Here is a 19,845-nt window from a genome sequence, read left to right as displayed (position 1 = left end):
TTTTGATACAATATTTATGGAAAATATAAAAAGGTGTCCAACCAATGCTTGGTATCCAATTTCTCAAAAAAAAAAAAAAAAAATACTCAGCATTCTTTATCTCTATATATTAAGAGAGTTCAAATAGTTAGTTATTGCATTTTTTTACCTCTAAAAATATCCCTAATTTAATTAGCTTATCCTTATTCTTAAAATATATGAAATGAGGTTCAAAATGAATATTGACCAAAATTTAAAACAAAAAACCTACAAGATAAAAAAAATTATTATATAATTTTATATTATATTTGAATGGTGTACAGATGTACAGCACTTCACCATTACAATTACATTGCATTCAGCCAGTCAGTTTCTCAAAAAAAAAAAGAAACATTCAGCCAGCCAAAGACACAGACACAATAGAAACTGAATTCCTGGTTGATCTGGTTTCAAGCAGATGCCGTGTGAATGCCTTTTCCTCTCTCACTTACAAACAACAGTATCCATTCATTCCTTTTAAAAGGACACAATATATAGAAACTGAATTCCGTTTTTTCAAGAGACTTCTTGAGCTTCTCAGTTAACTTCTGCAGTTTCCTAAACATGTAAGAATCAATTTTCGAGCAGATCTTATCTCTTCTCCTTATTGAAATTAACAAAAAAAAAAAAAAAAAAAAATCACATCAAATCTTTTCTTTCTTCCTTAATTTATTTTCTCTGTGTTTTTTGTTTTTTCATCATCATTTGTTTGAATATATTTCTGATACATATCATTATTGTGTTTCCAGATTTACCAATATATATCTCCGATGGATTTTGGCATGGGAAGCACCTCTTCATCTTTTCCATCTTCTACCTTTGGATACACATACGATGTCTTTCTCAGTTTTAGAGGCGAGGATACCCGCAATAATTTTGCAGGCCATCTATATACTGCTTTAAATAATAAAGGCATACATACCTTTAAAGACAATGAAAAACTTCAACGAGGAACAACCATTAAGTCTGAACTCTTGAAAGCAATAGAAGAATCCAGACTTGCTGTCGTAATTCTGTCAAAAGATTATGCTTCATCAAGCTGGTGCTTGATTGAACTTGCAAAAATTATCAAGTGCATGAAAAAGACAGGGCTGACAGTTTTGCCTGTTTTTCACGAAGTGGATCCAAGTGATGTGCGACATTTGAAGGGGGTTTTTGAAGAAGCCTTTGCTGAACATAGTGTTCGTTTTGAGGATAAGATAGATGAAGTGAACAACTGGAGAGATGCTTTGGTAAAAGTTGCCAATATTGCTGGATGGGATTTACGTGATAGGTAAGAATTTCTTCTGAAAACTTTTGGACAACGATGTTAATGATCGTTATTTATGATTACTTGCTTGCACATTTCATTTTATAATTTTCTAGTCGAATGGAGAACTAGAGAAATCTTCAATTAAATTCCCCTGCATATTAGATAAAATTATAATACACTCAAATGGGCAACTTCCTGTCAAGTGGGTAACTTGATCTCTCCATTCATTTAGATAGAAAAGTGTTAAAAACTAAAAAGATACCAAGATCTAGTCCTAATTCTAGCAAAATAATTCTTATTTTACTTAAAGTATAAGTAAAAAAATCATAATTTTACTGGTGTTGTAAGTATTAGAACTCTGGATTACTTCAAGATTTAGTATGCACACATGGATTAGATCAAGATTTAGTATACATACAAATATACAATATAACTAAATATCTTCAACTCAGTGGTAAGTTGGTAACTTAGTAAGCATGCGTAACCAACCATTAAGGACTTTCCACCTTAAAAACTTATGGCTGACCCAAGCTAATTCCATTTTTTTTTTCTATGTTCTCTTTCTTTCTTTTTTTGTCTTTTTAATTTGTTAATTTCTCTATTTTTTTAATTATTTTTATTTGGATGGAGTGTGGCTGTCAAATTTCAGTTTATAACTTTTATTTGGATGGATGAGGCTTTTTGTTTTTAGTTTAGTGTCATATTTTTTCACTCATTCTAATTTAAACTTTACACATTTCCCACTAATATTGCACATTTAGAACTACTAAATGCTAATTCAGTGTTCATTTTTTAAAGCTAGCATCTGACACTCCTGGTTGTATTAGCAGTCCGCAAATGCATAATATTAGAAAACAAATGTGTAAACTTAAATTGAGATAAATGAAAAATTATGACACTAAACCCACAAAAGAAAAAAAGAACCCATCGCACATGCGAAGTGCTTGTGATCATACTAATATTAATTTTTCTATATTGTTAAAAAAAATAGTGTTAAAAACATTACTCAATTTGAATGCTTCTTGAACTAAAGCCTTAATTTATCCAATAACATAGATTCGTGACAATTTTACAATGAACATATTAGCAAATTTAAGCATTATAAAATCTCCGCACATGCACTACCAGTGTTAAGAGGTTTTTTAAATATTTTTTAAAATAATGTTTTGAGTAAACTACATATTTGGTCCCTATCCTTTATACCATATATCAATTTGGTTCATAACCTTTTAATTGTATCAATTTATTCCCTAATTTTTCAATGTCGTGTCAATTTAGTCCTTGCCATTATATCTTGGATGAAAATTGTTGACATGGCAAATGACCAAAATAAAATTTTAGTTTATTGTCACATCAATAAAAGCTAATTTTTTATTTTGGTCATTAAACACGTCATCAATTTTCGACCAAAAGATAACGGTATAGATTAAATTGACACAGTATTGAAAAGTTAAAGACAAAATTGACATAATTGAAAAAGTTAGGGATCAAATTGAAATATGGTGTATAAGATAGGGGCCAAATATGTAGTTTACCCTAATATTTTTCATTCATCTCAATTTGGGGCTTACGCTTTGTCTTTAAAATTTATGCATTTACCAATCATCAAAACACCTAGGAGAGCGATGAGGTACCACAAAAAAATTTACACACCCACAAACTCATACATCTCATCACGTTCCTAGGTGTTTTGTACTTTTTGGATGGAAACACAATGCTTCATATCATATTTTTCAGTACATATTTAAAATCACTATTTACAAAATAGGTAAGATGATGATACACACAAAAAATGGCCGGCAAGAATATTCGAATTTAAATCTTTGATACAATTAAGCAACTAAATTAGTAAAGTGTTAAAGCCGTCAAATAAATTACCTAACCCTTTAAAAGACTAATACCCTTAATAAGACTTCTAGGAAACTAAATATTAAGTAAGTTTTCATAATATTAAAAAATATATTAAATAAATGAAGTTAGTTTTCAGATACATAATCAGCCAAACTCAAAGCTACAACTTCAAAAAGGCCAATGATCATTACAACAAATTTCCGAAACAAAGCTAAGTAAAAAATAGGGAAAAAAAGTTCATAAAAAATAAATGACATGAAAAGAAAGCACCAAAGATGTGCAACTTGAATTTTTATAAAGTCAATATTATACAAATAGAAAACAAAATAGAAAAAGAAAAAGAAAAAAAGAAACACCTCCCTTCCCAAAAAAAAAAAAAACAATTATAGTAATACATCACGTGGGATTTTTTTTTTTTTTTTTTTTTGAATAAGTAATTTACTCTACTGGATCTGTAACAAATCTGGAAAGATATAGGTGTTAATTTCTGTTGCAGAGAGTATTAAAACAATGAAGCTAGCCAAACACATCCCTCGCTAATCTAAATATACTCAAATGGTCATCTTCTCGCTTCTATCGCTTCTCTATCTCTTTGATTAAGGCCATATATATTAATAAAAAAAGTATTCTTAGAAAAACAATTATGAAATGAAAAATACACAATCTACAAATAATAATTTCAACAATGTCAAATGAAACCTACCTTTTTGAAAAGAAAGATGGTGATGAAGTAATAAAAAAATTGTGGAAATCAACTGGAAAAGAGACTTTAGAAAGAGATTAAAAAAAGGGTGAGATTAGTAAAAAACTACAAAAAGAAAAATATACAAACTAATAAATTAATAATTTCAACAATGTAAAAGGAAACAAACCTTTCTGAAATTGGAGATAATAATGAAGTGAGCAAAAAATTGATGAAATCCAAAAGTCTATGTAAAGAAACTGTGTGAAATATATATATATATATATAGAGAGAGAGAGAGAGAGAGATAGTGTGTGGCTGTGTGTGCTTATACAATGAGAGTAAGATAAAGAAGAACAGATTTTTTTTATCCAAAAAAAAAAAAGTCAGATTTGGAAGCGGTGATCGTGGGATGTAGGAGAGTAAAAATTTATCTAAAATCAAGGATCTTGAAGCTAAAAACTTGAGTCCTAATTTAAAGGTGAGAGAAAAAATATATGAGGAGAGAGATAACTGCCAGGAGATGAGATCATTCATTGTAGATATTAAAGAGAGACTTGAAATGCTTGAAACCTACGTACAAATTCTTGAAAATTGCAAAACTAAAACTCAAAAAATGGCAAACCCAATGAGGAGAACATAATCAGAAAGCAAAAAACATGTAGAAGTTGAAGACATCAGAAACCCAAAAGACCCTAGTAGTAAAAATGCCAAGAATGGATTTAACTTACTGATCATGGGACTTCATAAAAATTTAAATTTCCGATATTTTTTAGATAACTGACACGTTAAAGTACAGAAGAAGAGATTTGAAGAAGAAATTTGAAAAAAAAAAAAAAAAAAGTGGTGAATGTGGGAGAATTTTGAGGGATTGTATGTAAAAAGAATAAAGAAAAAAAATTAAATTAAATCGTGGATGTGGATGGACAAGGATAACATTGAAACTTCAGCTTTTTTAAGAAGATTGAAACTTCAGCTAAGTACTAAAAGAAAAGATAATGATGTATCTTAAGAAAGAAAACCCCAAAATTTTGTCAAAAGGTTGTGTAACTGCTTGTAATGGGGATTGATGCAGAAACCTTAGAAGAAGAGAACTTTTCTTCTTCCTCCTTGAAACCAAACATACAGTTACCAGCAATGACAGAACTACTCAAGGGCTGAGGGGGGCCATGGCCCCCCCAACCTTTGAAAAAAAAATACTAGTTTTTTTTTTTTTTTTTTTTTTGATGAGAAAAAAAAATACTAGTTTGTATATTAACAAAAAAGAATTTTAATTTATATACTCCCCCCCTCTCTCTCCCCAAAAAATTTACAAATTGACCCAAGAAATCCAACAAATAGATAACCTATATAAAAATGCACATATCCAGATTATATGAAAAAATTTTAGACAAATCATAAATCCAGTATAAGCAAAATCAATAACAACAAATCAATTACAAATCCTAACAAAAAAAAAAAAAAAAAAAAATCACAAAAACCCAATAACCTTTACCCAATTTCTCCCTCTCACTTGAGAGCTCTATGTCCATCTCAAATGACTTCACCCTCATAGCCATAGATACAACTCCTATGCCACATACTAATCGCTCCATCTACACATCAGTTAGACCTTGAAAATATTAGGACGTACCAATTGACTTACAAAATTCTTGATTATAAAATCCTATTATTGATTTTTTTCAAAAGAAAAAATACAAATAATAATTAATAAATTATTGCTAATAATACAACATTGTCAACCTCTAGTATTAATATTCCAATTTTTTAAAATTTTTGAATAAAGAACTTCGGCCCCCCTTAAGTTTGAATCTTGGTCCGGTCCCTGGACTTACCAGTGAATTATAGAAAATTGTTCTCTTCTATTTTTCACGTACATTTCCTGAAGCAATTTTTTCTAATGGTTATTGACTTAGACTGATCCTTTATAAATGGGTTTTAGCATAGGGCTTGAGATCAATGGCGGCTTCAAGAATTTTTTTGAGGGTGGTCCTTAAGAAACTTTAATTATACAAAATATAATAAAAAGAGAATTTCATATATTGACAAAAAAAAAAAAAACACACACACACACACACACACACACACAAATACAAAAAAGCTTACAATTTCCTTCTACAAGTCTTTTTTATTTTGAAATCGTTACATGATAGTCTCATTATCAATGTTGCAAGTTATATCTCTTCAAAAGTTTAGTTAAATAAAATTTTTCTTGGACTTCTATTTTTATTTGTAAGGACTTAATATATTGTTAAGGAGACCAAATTTTAAGAATAAAATTTGGCTACAAACTTTGTTGTAGTTACACTCACTAAATGAATTAATATTATTACATTTTTTGAAAATCTAATCGATAAATTGCATGTTCTCTATATTCTTAAAACACTTTAAAATTTCATACTAATCGGATGTTATTTACCATTCAATCTATAAAATTATTTTTTATGTATAATTTTAGATTACAAAAACTTGAAATTTAAATATTTGATTGACAACATAGCTATTGATCTTTTATCTTTTTGAAATGTTTCAAGTATGAAGGATAGAAGAAAATGTAATTAAATTATGGATTTGTTAAATTCATGTTCAATAAAAAAATATTGAATAGAGTTGTAGCCTTAATCTACAACCATGCTTGTTGCCAAATTTTGTCCAGAGTTTAATTATATTGGGCCTAAAAAAAATTTAGGGTGGTCACAAAGTTTTTTTAAAGATAAAAAAAAATCATAAATTTTTAAAATTTATAAATAATAATTGTATTTTTTTTTTCCAAGTTAGGGTGGTGGGTGGTCCTATGACCACCCTGAACTCTATGTAGAGCCGCCCTTGCCTGAGATAGGACAAAAGGGAAATAAAAACACTAGTTCTTGTCAACTCTTAACAAGTCCAAAATTACTATTTATATTTTATTCAACTATAAAAATATAATTGCACTCTAAATTTTTATTAATAAAATATTTATCCTAAGACTCTATTATTTAACATTCAACCCCTTTATGAAATCACTTATAGTGAAACAAAACCATAAAAGTTATTGTCACTTACTAAATCACTATATCTTATTTCCTTGAGTCCGAAGTTAAATCTTTCGATTATTCTTATATTTATGAAATCTAATTTCATTAAATATAAAATTTAGTAACTATTACTAAATTGGTCGGACCAAACACTTTGAATGATCAATTCCCATTAAACTTATCTCTAGAGGATGTTTTGTGTCTCTAGAAAAAGAATATGGATTTCATCTTAAGAATGTGTTTCTAGAATACTATACATGTTTACCTAATGCACGAAGGTTTTGACCATACAATATCTCACTTTGGTATACATTAAAGCAACCAACATTTTATGTTAGAGTTCACCATCCTCTAAGAATTGTGAGTCTATGTAAATAGCAGTCATTAAATTTATTGTTCAAGTGACAGTAGTTAATAGAACAATAAATCTCATAGTGGTCCAGTTTAATGTATCTTACACACTTAAGACACACTAACATATCAATTAAAAGTCTACACTTCCTTGATCATGTAAGAGGACCCCTAGCTTGGGCCAAAGTCAAAAAACTTTTTGTGGTATTATCTATATGTAAGACTACAATATCTATTGATTGGTAAATATGGAATACGTTTCTTAGTAGACAAGGAATTCTATTTGTTGTTGGTAGACAAGGAATAGGCTTTTTTTTCACACCAGCAAAACGCAAACCAAATCAAATTAGGAATTTGAGACAATTTCTAACATGCCCATCCTTGGATCTTGTATGAACTGACTTTTAAGGTTCAGATTCTAATTGAGTTAAATTTACTTTCTCTTTGGCATAGAAACCATACCAAACTAAACAATGGAGTCCATGGAGAGAGAGAGAGAGAGAGAGAGAAGATAAGCATGTCATATTTGGGTTGGTTGGGAAAATAACCATAGTTTGGAAACCCTGTGCGGCCCGGGTTATATAACCGGGAACCAGCTCATCAAGGGCTGGAACCCCATCCGTAAGGCTCCTTTAATTGTCCAATATGACAACTACTGGGCTACATGCTTGGTTTTGGTTAGGAAAGGAAAAATGTTGGGTCTAAATACATTTTAAAGATTTTTTTTTTTTTTTTTTAGGAGAAAAAGAGTTTAAAGTCTTCGTTCTATTAAAATCGTTTATGATACCTACCTATAAATAATAAAGTTTTTATGTTAGTTTTTATTATAAATAATATATTTAGCGATTGTCATTATGACTAATATACTTTGAAATATTAATTGTAACTTTAATGTCTTTTTTATAATTTATTATTTCTATTTTTTCTTATATAAAAGATGTGAAAATATATTTAAAAATGATTTAATTTCTCTGTATCTTTAGATCAATATTGCTCATTTGTACAAATTTGTTTCATTTTTTGCATTTTTATATAATTATTAAATTATTTATGACATCACTACAGTTCGATCTCAAAAACCTTAAGCCTCTTATTTTTTTAATTCTTTAAATAGTTTGGCTTTTAAAACATAGACACTAACAATAGCCACAATATTTTGTTCAATTGCGAGTGAATGGACTCTACTTATAAAAGCCACCACCTCTTAACCTTTTAACACTAATTACAAAAACATTTTCAACTAATTTGCAAATGAATGCTTGTTACAAAATTCATTAAACAATACCAACTGTAAAATTGGGAGCTCAGACAGCCACAAAACAGCAAGAGATGGTTCTTATTCAACCGAAACATCTCTCTCTCTCTCTCTCTCTCAATTGAACAGAGCTACACAAATTTTAACTCCAAATTTAGTTTGTAAGTTGAAAGTATGCTAAAACAATCCTAGCAAGTATTTAGAACCCTTAATACCAGATTGTATGGCTAAGTTGATTTTAACACTAAACTAATCACAAGTTAAAGTGTAAGTGACTTAGCAAAACTTCCAAACACACAAACTACTCTACACAAGCATTGCGATATATAATGCTAGATAAAGTAGAGAGAGGAAGACAAGCAAACCACACATAACACCACAAATATTATGGAAGAGGAAAACCCGAGCTCATGGTGTAAAAACCTCTCTCCCCCGACCACTTGTTGGAAATCTCCACTAGGTAAAATAGTTGCAGTACATAAGGTATAAAATGAACCCTCTCCAAGCTCACTCTCCTACATGTACTTGAGCCCTCCAAGTGTCATCCAGCAACCAACTTCACCAGGCCTTTTCTCTTCCTAGCTTACTGGAGACCCTCCATTGAATCTCCAATGGAATCACCACCAATGAGGATTGGATTTAGGTTATGGCTTCTCAAGTTTCATTTTTTATTCACTCACTCATAGGTATGTGTTTGTGGATGAGGAATGTGTTTATAGAATCTCTATCAATGGAATGAAAGAGATGGAAAAGGGAGATGAAGAACTTATTGGTTTTTCTCTAAGAAAAAACTCTCTCTTTTCATACAAAGGATTGGCTTCACACTCTTGGCACACTTAGGATTTCTAGGTTATGATTAATACTTATCTGAAGCCCTTTGCCACGCCTCATAGCTGTGTGTTTGCTAGTAGAAAAACAGTGGCTGGTGCATTTTGCAGAGTACAAAGATCGTGCATCTCGTGACTTGTTCGCCCCCTAAGGTCACAAGATGGTCGCGAGGTGCATGTCTGCACTTTCAGACAAACACCTTCCATGTGGATTTTGCGGGCAGCTTAGGTTGCAAGAAGGTCGCCTCTACGCTATGAGATCTCAGGTTGATGCAGCTTCCAGTTTTCAAGGAAAGGCTCAAGTACACTACCCCAATTTACATGAAAACCCAAAAACTAATACATCACCAAACAATACATTACATATAAAGTTTTCTCCTTGAATAAAGCCAACATAAAAACATAATTTCTCATAAGTTGCAACATGTTTCTCAAAAATAAATAAATTTGTTGATGAAAGTTCAAAGTTTAATTTGATACCTTCTCAAAAAAAAATTATACTTTTGAAAATATATGCTTTAATTTGGACTATCCCTAATTTAGTAAAATTCGCCCCTTTTTTTCCCTTTATTTTTATTTTTTTTCTTTTAAATAAATGATTGGTATAAATAATCTCACTTAGAAACTAAATAATCTTTAAAGTAAAATTTGCCCTCTTCTTTTCCTCTATTTTTCCTTTTCTCTTTAAATAAATTATTGGCATCATCCTCGTCATCACAAACAAACTCAATTTTTGTAGAGAAAAATCCTCAAGCAACGAAAGCTTGAAGAATTCCTAAAGCTGAATTAGAAAAATAGTGAAGCTACAAGCCTACACTTAATATAATATGACATGCTGCAAAGAAAAGAACTAGAAATAGTTACAAAAAAATTATGAATCATATTAAAACTGAAATAATGCTAGCTATGCGAAGCTTTATAGAAGGCTGTTAATTTCAGATTCAAAAAGGCAATTGTTCCTTTTCAATCATTCCAAACAAAGGCCACTATGCAGATCTTTTTTCCTTTTCTTTTTCTATTTTTGGGAAAGTAATTAACCACTTCGCATATCACTTTCACCTAATTACGACTTTTTTTTTTCCTGCCTTCCACAACGGCACTAACTTATGTCTTCTCTAGTACTGCTTGGTAAGCAAAGATAAAGTATTCAGGCAAATGGTAAGTCCAGATGCCCAACTATTTAGTGCAAATTTTGTTTGGTCTATTTGTTTTATCTTTATTTTTCTTTCTTTCTTTCTTTCTTCCTATATTGAAATTTAGAATTCCTTCTTTCTTTCTTTTTTTCCTTTTTTGAGAACAGAATTCCCTTTGCTATAGTAATTAAATTGAAATTTATGGGAAAAAAAAAATCTGAGCCTTTTGCCTCTTTTTCTGACTCAATAAATTTTTTGTTCAATATTCCTCTTTGTAGGAGCGAGTCACCAGTTATTGAAGAGATTGTCAGGAAGATATATGGTCAGTTGAATTCTATATACTCAAATGTTCACGAGGATTGTGTTGGACTGGACTCTCGTGTGGCAGAAATAAAAAATTCATATTTAGGCATTGGGTTGGAAGATGTACGTTTTATAGGAATTTGGGGAATGGGTGGAATGGGTAAAACAACCCTAGCACGAGTCCTTCATCAAAGGATTCATTATCATTTTGATGCCAGTAGCTTTATTGACAATGTTAGAGAAGAAAGTTGTAAAAATGGTCTAATTTCTCTACAAAAACAACTTCTTGATGATATCTTGATTGAAAGCAATATTCGAATACGGGACATTCAATGGGGAATCAATATGATAAAGGATAGATTACGTAAGAAAAAGGTTCTTATCATTCTTGATGATGTGGATCAACCTGAACAATTAGAAGCATTAGCAAGAAAGAGAAATTGGTTTTGTCCAGGGAGTAGAATCATTATAACAACCAGAGATCAACGTCTATTGATCACACATGATATGACTGAAGCTGAAATATATGAGGTTAATAAACTGAATGATGTTGAAGCTCTAAAACTCTTTAGTAGGGAAGTCTTCAAGAAGGACTACCCTCCAGAAGATTTCAAGGAGCTATCCGCAAATGTTATTCATTATGCTAGTGGACTTCCTTTAGCTCTCAAAGTTTTGGGTGCTAGCTTGATGCAAAGAGAACTAGTTGTTTGGAAACATATCCTAGCTAAGCTGAAAGAAGATCCTCCAGAAAAATTGATGAATGCTTTTGCAATCAGTTATAATGGCTTAGATTCCAAAGAGAAAAACTTGTTTTTAGATATTGCTTGTTTCTTCAAAGGGGAGAACAAAGGTTGGGTAGCAAGTATACTACAAATAAGCATAGAAATAGATAGTCTTAAGGAAAAATCTTTCATAAACATCTCACGTTTTGGAACGTTGTGGATGCATGATACACTACAAGATTTTGGTAGGGAAATTGTTCGCCATGAATCCCTTTATGAGCTTGGTCAACAAAGTAGGTTGTGGCTTAGTAATGATATCTTTCATGTATTGAAACATAATATAGTAAGTCCACTATACCAATTTTTAAGTGTTTCTTATCTTATATATTTGGGCAATACAGTTGAGTGTTTCTTATCTAACAATATGCTTATTCTCTCTATCTCTCTCTTTTGTTACTAGGGAACACAAAAAGTTAAAGGCATATTCGTTAGCTCACCTTTTTTAGAAGAAAAGGAACAATTGAAGGCTGAAGTCTTCTCAAAGATGATAAACTTAAGATTGCTTCGAATCAATCATGTCCACCTTCCCTGAGGTCTGGATTATCTTTCTAATGAATTATGTTTTATGAACTGGGAAAAATATCCTTTGGAATCTTTGCCAGAAAGTTTCCATCCAAATAAACTCATTGAACTCATTATGTGTGCCAGTAGTTTAAAGCAAATATGGAAGGGAATTAAGGTAAGATTTTCGCTAATGCAACAATGCACTTTTTTTTTTCCTTAAAATAAATATTATGTTCAAAATGTTCTAATTTTCTTTATTTACTTTATATATATATAACAGATTTCAAAGATGTTAAAACACATCAATCTCAGTTACTCCAAGGACTTGATCATGATCCCTGATGCCACTGAACTCCCAAATCTTGAGAAGCTAATTCTTAAAGATTGTACAAGTTTGTCTAAGATTCACCCATCACTTGGATATCTTAAAAAACTTATGTTATTGAATTTGGATGGTTGTGTATGTCTTGAAAGTCTTCCATGCAAGATCAGCTTGGAATCTCTTGAAATTTTTGTTCTTAACGGTTGTTTGAGGTTGAAGAAGTTTCCAGAGATTGTGGGAAATATGTCACACTTATCACACCTTGTTTTGGATGGGACTGCTATAGAAGGACTGCCGTTATCAATAAAGCATTTAATTGGTCTTACTCTATTGAATCTGAGAGACTGCAAATCCCTTTTAAGTCTTCCTGATTCCATTTGTTGTTTGACATCTCTAAAAACACTCACTCTATCTGGTTGCTCAAGACTTAACAAATTGCCAACGAATCTAGGAAATCTTGAATGCCTAGAGAAGCTGGAAGTGATTGGAATTGCTATAAGTGAACTACCATCATCAGTGGAGCGTTTAATTGGCTTGACTTCATTGAATCTAAGTGATTGCAAGGACCTTTTGAGTCTCCCAGATACCATTTGTAGTATGACAAATCTAAAAGCGCTCACTCTTTCTGGTTGCTCATCACTTGTATTGCCAAAGAAGTTGGGGAATCTCACAGGTTTGAAGGAGCTAGATGTGAATAAAACTGCCATAAGAGAACTACCATCATCATTCGAGCATTTATCTAATCTTACTTCATTGAATCTAAGCGATTGTAAGGAACTTCTGAGTATTCCAAATGCCATTTGTAATTTTACAAATATTGAAACTCTCACTTTATCTGGCTGCTCAAAACTTGAAGATTTGCCGGAGAACATTGGAAATCTCATAGGCCTAAAGAAGCTAGAAATTATTGGAACTGCTGTGAAAGAGCCACCTTCCTCTATCTTTCTCATAAAAAATCTCAAAGTACTACGTTTTCATGGATGTGAAGGGACATTGTCTATGCGGAGTCCAAATCCTGTGCGTTTGGAAGTTCCTTCCCTATCTTTTTTGCGTTCTTTAGTCAATCTGGAATTAAGGAATTGCAATCTTCAAGCAGTACCTAATGATATTGACAGATTGCACCTCTTAAGAAAACTAAATCTAAGCGAAAATAATTTTGTTTGTCTTCCTAAAAGCATCATTCGTCTGTCTAAGTTGAAGGATATGTATATTGAGAATTGCACTAGTCTTCGATCTTTGCCACAAATTCCATTATCTATTCGAAATATTTGGGCAAATGGTTGTACCTCACTAGAAACATTACCTGATCAATTAAAACAGGAAAGCCCTTTTGAGCCGAATGTCTATCTTCTCAATTGCTTCAAATTGGCTGACAATCAACGCTTCAGTGACAAGCTTTTAACACTGCTATCATCTTACTTTCAGGTACTCTCTCTCTCTCTCTCAAACATCATGGTTTTATGGTTTCAGGAACTCTGTTATGCTGACTTCTCAAGAGCAAATAGATATGAACTCGTTGTTCCTGGAAAAAAATTCCCAAAATTTTTTACCCATCAAAGTGAGGGGGCTTCAGTGACTCTGGAAGTGCCTCCCAATTTTGGTGCGAAATGTTTGGCAATCGGAATGTGCGCTGCTTTTGAGTATCTTCCTTCTGGCCTAGGCGGTTTGTTTGGTAGTGGATCTCATGATAGAACGAGACATATGCTTCGTTGTTCCATTGCGTCCTATCCAAATGATGGAGTTGACAGATCAACTGCCTCCAAAGCGTGCATATTATTTCCCTTTCCCGAAAAAATTGGTCAGGTTAAACCAAGTCACCTTTGGCTGATTTATGTGCGTAGAGAATACCTCCATAGGCTCTTTCACAGGGGGTGCAAAATTCTGGAGATTAAATTTGATCTTCAGATTGATTTTAAAAAAGAAGGTACAGGCTATTTATATTCATGTGGGTTGGACAAAATTGAGAATGGGCTTGATCGTCCGCGCAAAATTAAGGGGAATGGATTTGATCATCAGATTGATTTAAAAACAGAAGGTACGAGCTATGTACATCCAAATTGGTTGTGCGTTAAGGAGAATGAATTTGATCATCGGATTGGTTTTAAAGCAGAAGGTACTAGCTCTGTGCATTCAAATTGGTTGCGCAGAATTGAGGAGAATGGATTTGATCATCAGATTGGTTTTAAAACAGAAGGTACGAGCTATGTACATTCAAATCGGTTGCGCAAAATTGAGGAGAATGGATTTGATCGTCAGATTGGTTTTAAAACAGAAGGTACGAGCTATGTACATTCAAATGGGTCGCACAAAATTGAGGAGAACGAATTTGATCATCAGACTGAATTTAAAACAGAAAGTACAGGCTTGAAGGTTAACAAATGCGGGGTCCATTTTGTATTTAAGCAAGACATTGAAGGTCTCAGCCATACAAATGAGATCGATTTCTTTTCCGATGGAGAAGGTAGCTTCAGTGATGAGGCTGGACCTAGTGGAGAAGGTAGCTTCAGAGATTGTAGTGAAGGTAGCTTCAGTGATGAGCCTGGACATAGTGGAGAGGGTAGCTCTAATGTCATGACAGGCACAGAGAGGGTATGGAACCTTAATCAAATTTGAAGTCTAATGCTGCCTTTGGGAAATTGGTTTTGGAATTTATGGCGTTGATGATGACTCTGATTGTCAGGAATCCATGTGAAAGTGGGAGCTTTGATGAATTTGGAAGCCTAATAAACTTTTGTAAGTTACCATCTTTCCCCATAGTGTTTTTTTTTTTTTTTTTTTGGGTAATAAAAGAGAGTATTATTCAAACAAGAGAAACATAAGAGGTATCTTTCCCGCAAGCATCCACAACTGCTGCAGAAAGAAGATACTTGTTATAACAAAAGGAAGACCTGTGAGCAGCAGCAAATTTTGCTAAACAATAAGCTGCATTTTTCTCCATCTTACAGCTCAGGTTGGTAGCTATATGTATATACTTGCATTTCTTTTCCTTTTTGATCTGTGTCTGGGGCCATTTTATTTCAGGAGTTTTGTGTTTCTTGATGCAAGTTATTGGACTCTGGGGGAAGAAGTAACTGTCGCATTGCTAGGACATGACGAATTTAAATCCCTCTATATCCAATGGCAATTGTTCCAACCTTATCGCAACACATCCAAATCCAATTGCATTAACTACGTCAGGAAGCTCCCTTTACGTTGGTAAGTTTGAGATAATTGCTTTTACATACTTTGGTTTTGATTTCCATTCCTGTGTCTTAGTTTCTGAAATAACAACAATTCCTTAATTCCAAAGTTTCGAGATTGATTTTTTTTTTTTTGCAATTCTCCGAACTCACACGCACTAGGTCATTACATTGAGAAATCTCATATAAGGTGGTCCACAAGATACTGACAAGTAGTTTCAAACCCACAATTCAACGAATATCAGGAGGCCTTAAGAACCACTTAGCCATCTCCTTGGGATCGAGATAGATTATGAATCTTCATGGTGAGCTGTATATATTCTTTTGATCCTTTTCATAATATTTTTCATTTTAAGGAAAAAAAAAATTATAGTTACAATAATAATACTTCCAAAAAAATAATAAAAAAGCAACAGGAATTAGAAACTTGATTCTACTGATAAAAGAGAACATATAATAACACTTAGCAGGCTTTTCCACAATAATTAACTAGCTTAATACTAGAAAGTAGAAAAAAAAAAACAAAAAAGAAAGTAGAAAAATCTCCATACGACGTTTATTATTAGGGTGAGGTACATCATTTGGTTGAAGTAATTACCACGCTCATCTTTTCCCAATATTAATTAATAGAATTTCATAATTTATGCCAGTATTGCGTCTATATATATATATATATATATAGATCAGTACGGTTAGAAACATTTTATCTACCTCACACTGATTTGGATCTTTATAATTTATAATAGTTAAAGGCCTGTTCCACGTATTATAAATTTATAGAATATATGATTTACTTGAGAAACAACAACAAATTTTTTTTTTTTTTTTTATTTGATGGGGTATTTTCATATACAGAAGACATATTGAGCTGGACAAATCACTCGAGTTCAATAAATGAAACTGAATTTCGTTCGGACAGATTATATATTTAATAAGAATAAATACAAAAGTTAATAATAATAATAATAATCTGGCAATTATACTCATAGTTGATTTTCTTTTGTGTTTCTTAAACCAAATTAATGTTTCAGAAGAGGACATATGAAACTAACGCATCTAACTGGAAGACATTTCTCAAACTTTATGCTATTAAAAGTTACCCAATCTAGAGATGATATGTAATTGTGCAATTGTTTTCTGATCCTTTCACAAGCAGTTTGTCAATACTACATCAGAGGAACAATCTAACATAGCTATTGAAGCTTCAGTCTGGGATCTATGAGGTGCCTGTTCGTACTACAAAGTTTTCTAGAAACTCTCTGCTCCAGGCCAAAAAAAAACATAGTGCCTATTGTTGAGATGAAGTATCAACCGAAGTCTAAAAATCCAAAGCCAGTCTACTTCAGACCATGGCATTTTATCTAGGAACTTTTACTGGTTGCATCTGTCTTGTGGAGATTACAAGCTGCTGGAGCCGTACAGAACCATCACATGCTCTGTTTTGATGTAAATTCGAGTTTTTGATTAAGAAGAAAATTGGCAAGTTTTTTTGCAAAATAGCCTTCTCTTTTAACAGAAACTATAGCTCACTAAAGTCTGTTGTATTTAGTGATTCTAGTTAAGCTTAAACCAGCTTGTGATGCCTGTAATTGCAAAACTGAATTTTTTCAACCTATATTACCTTTTTCAGTCAAGTTACTATGTTAATTAGTTAGCCACTTTTAGTGATTAATCAAAAACAAGTTTTTTTTTCCCTTTTTCTTGGTAAACATTAAAGACGACATTGCATTGTATTGCATGATTGGTATAGTCAGTAGAAGATTAATTTCAACAAAAAGAACAAATCACATTACATTACATGATTGATACAGTCGGTAGAAGATTGATGTGAACAAAAATCAAGGCACGTAAAATGGGAATTCCATCATCTGGGATGCATTAATACCATTTTATTGTAACACAAGGACGCTTGTTTTAACAAATCTTCAGAAGTCTTATTCGGTCCACATTTGTTCTATTCAGTCCATTCTGTCCTCTTTGGTCCAATTTGGTCCTATTCGGGCCTATTTAATCCATTCTGTTCACTAAAGTTCCATTTGATCCAATTTAGTACATTCGGTCTTATTCAGTCCACTTCGGTTCAATTCGGTCCATTCAGTCCACATGGCTCTATTCAGTCTAAATTGGTCATATTCTATCCACTTAGGTCTTATTCAGTCCATTCTAGAGTCCACTTTGGTCTTATTTGGTCCATTCAGTCTACTTTGATTCTATTTAGTCCTATTCGGTCCACATTGGTCCTATTCGGTCCATTCTATCCACTGTAATCCACTTCATTCCTATTCGGGCCATTCAGTCCACCTTGGTCCTACTCGGTCCATTTTCTATTCAGTCAACTTCGGTCTAGTTTGTCCACTTCGGTCTTATTCAGTCTACTTTGGTCCCGTTCGGTCCATTATGTCTATTTCAGTCCTATTCGGTCCATTCTGTCCACTTTGGTCCTATTCAGTCCCACTTAGCCCATTAGGTCCATTCTATCCAGTTTGGTCCCATTGGTCCACCTTGTTCTTATTCGGTCCATTTGGTCCTATTTTGTCCATTTGGTCCACTTTGTTCCATTTGATTCAATTCAGTCCATTCGGATCACTTCGGTTCATTTTGGGCCACTTCAATCTATTTTTTTGCACTTAGATAATGGGAAAAGAGTAATACATGTTTGGGTTGAAAGTATCTAATCTAAATCCAAATTTATTAAAAATATATATAAATCTTAAACTCGTAATATCTAAAATCTTAAGCATGGTATTTATTATTGTTGCACTTTTGTTGAGCCACGTTAATGTAGCATTTTAGTCCACTTCGATATGACTAAATTTAAGTGAAATTCTTTCTAAACATAAAGGTTATGAATATACAAATGTAATCTTTAGGGCCGTTATTCATCTGTTTTAACGTTACTACTTTTAAATGAATTGCATGAATTTTTTTTTGAGGAAACCATGTAAAATACTTTTATTCAAATAAGCCTAATAAATTGGCTTGAAGTACATCATGAAATTGTGGGGAAATATCCTCCATCCAAACTAACAAATCTGAAATGCCAGCGGCATGTCTAGCCACATTATGAGCTAAAACGTTACAATCCCTCTTAGCATGAGAGTAATGTAATTCTTCAAAATGTTGAGATAACTTTTTGGCATCCTCAATGAGCAAACCCATTGGTATTAGCAGCCTTTCTTCCTCCATTAACCGTTTAATAACAGTCAAAGAGTCACCCTCCAATACAGCCCGTTTCACCCCCACTTCCAAGGCAAACAAAAGAGCCCAAGCCGCAGCTTTTGCCTCAATATCCTCACTGCATAACTCCTGGTGTACTAGTTTTGAGCATGATGCAATCACTAATCCTTGGTGATCTCTTATAACAACTCCAATGCCAAACTTTTTATCATGTGGGAAGACGGCACCATCGAAATTAATTTTGAATAGCTGCGATGGTGGTGGCTTCCAATGATTTCTGGGACGATGAATCCGCTGCACTGGAGTAGCAGTAGGCACTTGGCTAGACATAAATGTAATAAATAATAAATACATATATGTATGTATGTATGTATGTATGTATAAATTTTATTTAAATAAATTATTCTAATTATTCATTCACTTAAAAGAGATTATCATAATAATCAAAACTTATATTAAACTTATATTGAATATCTATAATTTATTCTCTAAATTTTATTGTAGAGAGAAAGACTACTTATGATGGAAAATTAAAAAATACAACACCAAAACAAATGAACCCAAAATAGAGTTTCAAAAATCATAATGATTCATCAATATAAAATAGAGTTGCAAGAAAGAATAAAAAATCAAGAGAATGATAATAACCACTTTTTCAAGAGAGAATGTGAAAGAGAATAATAAGAAATTTATTAAAAATAATAATAATATGAGAAGAAAAAAAAAGTAAAAATAAAAAATATAGTAACAAACATCAAATTATCTAAGTCGTGTTATTTATTAAAATAACATTATATTCTTATATACTATCTTTATAATACAATATGATAACATCTATGAAATAATTTAATCAAAATGAATAAAAAAGATAACAACTTAAAAACATAAAACTTAATCACATTAACCCAAAGTAGAGATCCAAATAATGCGAAAATTTATCAACCTAAAGTAGAGATGCAAGAATTTTTTTTTTTTTAAATCCACCAAAAATGAAAAAAAAAAATGAGAGAGAAAAAGAGAGAGAAATAACCTTTTGTATGTGAAAAACTATGAATAGAATGGAAAGAGATTTGTTAATTTTTAGTAAGAGAATGGGAATAAAAAAAGTAAAAAATAAAGGAAGATAAAGGGACAGAGGGATAAAGGAAAAGTGATATTAATGTAGAAAGTAGTGGGAAGATGAAAAGGTAAA

General features: G+C 32.1%; 3 protein-coding genes across 8 annotated transcripts; 2 read left to right on the top strand and 1 right to left on the bottom strand.

The window, feature by feature from the left end:
- Window positions 1-364: 364 nt before the first annotated feature.
- LOC115982449 (TMV resistance protein N-like) lies at window positions 365-12,005 on the top strand. The gene is made up of 4 exons (XM_031105059.1): window positions 365-584; window positions 768-1,291; window positions 10,665-11,754; window positions 11,872-12,005. Exons 2-4 carry the CDS (start codon window positions 789-791, stop codon window positions 12,001-12,003), a joined length of 1,725 nt encoding a protein of 574 aa, XP_030960919.1. The 5' UTR covers window positions 365-584; window positions 768-788; the 3' UTR covers window positions 12,004-12,005.
- Window positions 12,006-12,022: 17 nt separating this feature from the next.
- LOC115982447 (probable disease resistance protein At4g19520) lies at window positions 12,023-17,123 on the top strand. Of its 6 annotated transcripts, none has more exons than XM_031105057.1 (6): window positions 12,023-12,150; window positions 12,256-14,886; window positions 14,978-15,030; window positions 15,319-15,492; window positions 15,639-15,781; window positions 16,633-17,123. In XM_031105057.1, the coding sequence occupies exons 1-3, from the start codon at window positions 12,037-12,039 to the stop codon at window positions 14,987-14,989; spliced, it is 2,757 nt and encodes a 918-aa protein (XP_030960917.1). In that variant the 5' UTR covers window positions 12,023-12,036; the 3' UTR covers window positions 14,990-15,030; window positions 15,319-15,492; window positions 15,639-15,781; window positions 16,633-17,123. The 6 variants fall into 6 exon arrangements, with proteins under 6 accessions (XP_030960917.1, XP_030960916.1, XP_030960915.1 ...); XM_031105056.1 differs by having other exon boundaries at window positions 15,136-15,492; XM_031105055.1 differs by having other exon boundaries at window positions 14,978-15,492.
- Window positions 17,124-18,428: 1,305 nt separating this feature from the next.
- On the bottom strand, window positions 18,429-18,983 carry LOC115980242. Its single transcript, XM_031102519.1, has one exon. The coding sequence runs from the start codon at window positions 18,981-18,983 to the stop codon at window positions 18,429-18,431; it is 555 nt and encodes a 184-aa protein (XP_030958379.1).
- Between the last annotated feature and the right edge of the window lie 862 nt (window positions 18,984-19,845).

The sequence above is a fragment of the Quercus lobata genome, chromosome 3, assembly GCF_001633185.2.
Source record: "Quercus lobata isolate SW786 chromosome 3, ValleyOak3.0 Primary Assembly, whole genome shotgun sequence".
Lineage (NCBI taxonomy): Eukaryota > Viridiplantae > Streptophyta > Magnoliopsida > Fagales > Fagaceae > Quercus > Quercus lobata.
This window is presented reverse-complemented; position numbering and strand designations above follow the sequence as displayed.

Coding starts and splice junctions, on each gene's coding strand:
- LOC115980242 (XM_031102519.1), bottom strand. CDS start 18,983: ATGTCTAGCCAAGTGCCTACTGCTACTCCAGTGCAGCGGATTCATCGT.
- LOC115982449 (XM_031105059.1), top strand. CDS start 789: ATGGATTTTGGCATGGGAAGCACCTCTTCATCTTTTCCATCTTCTACC. Junction 1,292..10,664: donor GGATGGGATTTACGTGATAG/GTAAGAATTTCT, acceptor TCCTCTTTGTAG/GAGCGAGTCACCAGTTATTG. Junction 11,755..11,871: donor ATGTATTGAAACATAATATA/GTAAGTCCACTA, acceptor TTTTGTTACTAG/GGAACACAAAAAGTTAAAGG.
- LOC115982447 (XM_031105053.1), top strand. CDS start 12,037: ATGAACTGGGAAAAATATCCTTTGGAATCTTTGCCAGAAAGTTTCCAT. Junction 12,151..12,255: donor AAATATGGAAGGGAATTAAG/GTAAGATTTTCG, acceptor TATATATAACAG/ATTTCAAAGATGTTAAAACA.